This window comes from Ostrinia furnacalis, unplaced genomic scaffold (genome assembly GCF_004193835.3).
Source record: "Ostrinia furnacalis isolate ACB-3 unplaced genomic scaffold, ASM419383v2 OfSCF4295, whole genome shotgun sequence".
Taxonomy (NCBI): Eukaryota; Metazoa; Arthropoda; class Insecta; order Lepidoptera; family Crambidae; genus Ostrinia; species Ostrinia furnacalis.
This window is the reverse complement of record NW_021134534.1, coordinates 196,882-201,480: the sequence shown is the minus strand read 5'-3', so window position 1 is coordinate 201,480 and position 4,599 is coordinate 196,882. Positions and strand designations below refer to the sequence as shown.

At 38.5% G+C, this 4,599-nt stretch overlaps 1 protein-coding gene across 1 annotated transcript; it reads left to right on the top strand.

Annotated features, from left to right (window-relative positions):
- Positions 1–1,418: 1,418 nt before the first annotated feature.
- Positions 1,419–4,599, top strand: LOC114359297 (calmodulin-like protein 4). The gene is made up of 6 exons (XM_028313624.1): positions 1,419–1,644; positions 1,725–1,755; positions 2,090–2,203; positions 2,600–2,691; positions 3,512–3,619; positions 4,184–4,599. The coding sequence occupies exons 1-6, from the start codon at positions 1,642–1,644 to the stop codon at positions 4,283–4,285; spliced, it is 450 nt and encodes a 149-aa protein (XP_028169425.1). The 5' UTR covers positions 1,419–1,641; the 3' UTR covers positions 4,286–4,599.

Here is a 4,599-nt window from a genome sequence, read left to right as displayed (position 1 = left end):
ATCAAATGTTAACACAACTGTCTCAATGGGGACAAATTCAGACTTTCCATTAACAAAATTCTTCTTTTTCAACCTTCTAATTTTTAAGATTCTACCACACCCCATTGGTACAGTTATATTATTAAGGATGTCCTCATCATTCCACTCTGTAGGAACTCCTCTGACCACTCCCATCCGTGTGATATTGAATGTTGGAATAAAAGTCTTGTAATTGTTAGTTTTAAGCAGGTCATTATTAAGGAATGAATTGGCATCTTCAAAACGAGAGAAAGCAACAGAAATCCGATTTCTGCCTATTTTTTTCAGACTACCATCAACAATACCTCTTATAGACTTTCGTTTTAGAAAATGACCCACAGTCACGGGGTGCAGAGTACAGTTTTCATTTGGCATAGATTGTTCTTTCTGTATATGAACAACAAAGGGCGCAACATCAGTAGCCTCATAAAAGCATCTACTTACCGAATTAGGTGCAGTAGGGGTCGAATCAGATGTGTGGGACTGAGTAGCAACAGGAGTTGATGGAGTAACAAAAGGAATCTCATTTTCAACAACTTTTTTAGCGCTATTTACGTTCTCTGTGTTTGCACAACAACAATCAGAATCATTAGGTACCTGGCTCAATGTAGAAGATTTGTTATGACGACTTTTACGCTTTTTATTACAATGCTTGCAAACTTTACGTACAACTACTCTCTTTCTTTTAGAGGGGTTAGAAGCACTTTCAGATCCGTCCGTGTCCATTACAGAACCTTCCGTATCCATACCTGACTGGCTACATGTTGAAATAGTAACAAAATTTGACGCCTGGGGGGTTGTCCCGCCAGGATCGTCCGGCTCGTTCATCACGAGAAAAAGCAATTAAAACTCACCCAGAACTGCAGAAGTGAATGCTACACTACAATAAAATAATAAATATAACTTAGAATACTACTTAATTATGTACTAAACCACCAATCTGATCCTTTTTCTAATTTAAAAATTTTTAGCAAGAAAAATGACGTCCACCAAGTACGACGTTTCCCGCGCTTTTTTTTCCATGTTCTACTTAGAAACCTGTGTAAGTGGTTTCAGCCAATATTGGCTCTGTGCACGATTACAGCGCCAACTAGCGTCCACAACTTTGTGGGCTCTGTCACATTGACATTTAGGTCGTTTAATTGTGAAAAAATATCGTAATGAAAAAATAACNTCCCGCGCTTTTTTCTGTCAGCTGATTGGCCGTCCTTCATCTTTGTCATAGACAAACACCTGAAATTTTGGAAACGTCAAAAGAAATTACGGCTCGAGGACTAACTATTTGGGTATTTATCAAGACTTGGCATTATTTGACTAAAATTGAGACTTGGCATTATTTGTAATAGAGAACAACCTGAAAAATATTTTTCATGTTGGCAGACTTGTCTGTCAAAACGCTGATGACATATTGAATTGAACTTGTTCTTGTGTGGCAATTATTTTCTTATTTTTACAATCAGCTTTACAAATTCCTCAGAAAACGAATATTTACCTAAATAAGCTATTCATTTTCAAACCACTTTTGCTCTGTGTAATAAACAGGAAAACAAGAACAGTTCTCTGATTACACGAAAACTCTCCGAACTTTGTTGACCTATTTCTTTCCTTTATTTTCTAAATAAAATGGTAAATATTCTCAATGTTATCAATTTAGATGTTAACTGTTAATTAACATTTACTAAAACATCAATTCTGTTTATTTCCAGGCGCGTTACTTCAAGGAACAAGACATTGATGGTATGTTTATCTTTGTTTCATTATTTTTAGATCTAGATAACTAGATTATCCATTAGTAATGAAAGGAAATACGTAAACGCATTACCTACTTTATAATACAAGTCACACAAAAGAAGTAGAGCAGCAGATTTTCTGAAATTATATGTTTTTTATTTTAGTTATTAGTTACTTGATTTAACCAGGTCATAACGGGGTTTTTCTGAAATACCTTACTTATTTCGGGATCCAAGGCGCTTGAAGAGAAAAATAGAGAGTAGGAGAAGAGTTTATACCTATTTACAAACAGATACAACCACTACTTGTTAATAAATACCTATAAAAAATTTCCTTGCAGAATTTCGTGAATGTTTCTACCTATTCGCTAGATCTGGGCAGATCACCTCTCTGGATGAGCTGACGGTGGTGATGCGGTCCCTTGGCATGAGCCCTACGATCCAGGAGCTCACCGGTATGAAATAAAATATGTTGTTACTTGTAAAAAACATCTAAGAGTAAAATGTTGAAATTAAAATGCTTCTCATGGAAATCCAGTAGATTTTTTAGAAGAAATTGTAATTATTTGTCTGAAAACCAATTGTAGTACAAAATATTAGCAATGTTGAGCAGTGGTATGAGACAGAATAGTCTTCATGACTTAGTGATGGCAGGAGACAAACATTGTAATAATAATCATAATGTTTGAAATATTTGTTATTACTATGGTTATTAGGTATTGTATTTATTCAATAAACAATTCAAAAAACCTAGTTTTACAGCAGCAGTAGTTTCTTGCTAACCAAAACAAACAGCATGCATTTTTTGCTACAAACAGCATTAATTATATGATCCAAATGTGTTCTTACAGGCTACCTAAAGGGCAAGGGAGGGAAGATGTCCTTTGCTGACTTCCTGGAAGTCATGCACATTCATTCCAGGGCTGAAAACCTGCCCAGTGAGGTGAGCACTCCACCTTGTTGTTCATTGTTGTTGGATAAAGCCCGGTCTGTGCGCGTAATTATGTTGTTGTCGCGCTCGCACACTCACTGCGGGCGCCCGTCGCACAGTCGCGACAGCAATATAATTACGCGCGAGCGATAAGGATGGGTAGCTTGAGGTCATTGGACAAAATTATACGTGCTCGCAGACCAGACTATAGATGTTGAGATTGAGTGGTTGGAAGATGCCTCAAAATATATTTTTTCCTACTTTGAGACTGTGTGAAATAAGAGGGAGTGGTTTGATATTATAGTAGCATATTAATTAAATACAGTGTCATTGTATTCAGTTAGTATAATCGGTGTTATTTTGTGATGAAATACCCCAGTTTCTTCCTGTCTAGCTTTCTAGTGTAACCCAAATCTTTAGCCTCTGGTCAATTGGTGAGTTGTGCTCTTGCAGTGACTTACAGCTCTGTTGATATTTTTTTTGCAAATAAACTGATTTGATTTGATTACGAAAATCAGTGTCCTAGTATGCTCCCAGAGGAGCCAAGATATACTGAGCAGGTATAGATCGTGCCACTCGCAAAGACGCGCCCCACCAATGTTTGGTCTCGGTCGCGCGGGGTGCGGGGAGTGTGATTCGAGCAATCCGAGCGTCATTAATGTAGTGTGCGTATGCATACATTAGCGGAAGAATGGTGTTGCGCGTCTTTGTAAATGGCACGATCTATGTTCCTTTTAACACAATTTTTCATTGATTGTTAACAATCCATCCAATTCAGTCTATTTAAATGGACTGTAAAATTAGTGCCATATAAACTTTTTTCTTCTTGCAGGTAGTGAACGCATTTAAAGCCGGCGACGGCGACAAGAAGGGCGTGATCCCCGCACGACAGCTCCGCAATTTGCTGCAGAACTGGGGCGAAGGCCTGTCGGCTAGAGAGGTATCTATTGTCTTGTCTACTTTATTTAAAACCTACTCGTACCACTGCGGGATTCGATTGTCCCACACATTTATAATTTACTAGCGGCCGCACGCGGCTTATTCCACTATTCCCCGTTGACAATCCCCGTCAACGGGGATTACTGAACAAAAAGTTCATTAATCCCCGTTATAATAGGATTTTATTTTGATTTTATAAGTTCCAATTGGCGTTAACGGGGAATAGTGAACAAAAAGTTCACTAATCCCTGTTGACGGGGATTGTCAATGGGGAATAGTGGAATAAGCCCCGCCCGTGACTTCGTACGCGTGGATCCCGTTTTACCCCCTTAGGGGTGTGGGATCCTTTCTTAGCGGATGCCTACGTCATAATCATCTACCTGCATACCAAATTTCAGCCCGATCCGTCCAGTGGTTTGCGCTGTGCCTTACATACCTGTGAGCGCGTTTTAAAATTGTATGAAAATTTTGGTTTTTGAACGTTTCCCGCTAGGGGCGCTGTACAATCGGTCATACATTTAATGTCATTAACAAATTGATAAAACCCATGTGTTTATTTGTACAGGTGGACAACATCTTCCGTGAAGCAAACGTGTCTAACAACGGTACGGTCAGATACGAGGATTTCGTCAAGATCTCCTGCGCGCCGGTCCCTGATTACTATTAAATAGATTATACTAATTATCTTAAAAATATGCGCTTCTTAATCTGTTATAAAATATGCACTTTATTTTACTACAAAAGGTAGTTGACACAAGAAATATCGTTTTCCAACTTAACATTTATCACCACTGGCAAGTGACAGGACCTTAGTCAACAGTGGCGCCATCTTGTGAGTGAAAATATGATATTCCCAAACTTATTTGAGACGCGCCCCCTTTCGACCATACAAAAAATTCCGCGCTTCCACGATTTATTTGGTCGTATCGAGTAATCTGGAATGCATTCTCTCAGCGGTCGCAGGTTTTTTATACTTAAGTA

Excerpts from the sequence above, each read along its gene's own strand:
- LOC114359297 (XM_028313624.1), top strand. Across the intron at positions 1,756-2,089 it reads CAAGGAACAAGACATTGATG|AATTTCGTGAATGTTTCTAC; the intron begins GTATGTTTATCT and ends ATTTCCTTGCAG. Across the intron at positions 2,204-2,599 it reads TACGATCCAGGAGCTCACCG|GCTACCTAAAGGGCAAGGGA; the intron begins GTATGAAATAAA and ends GTGTTCTTACAG.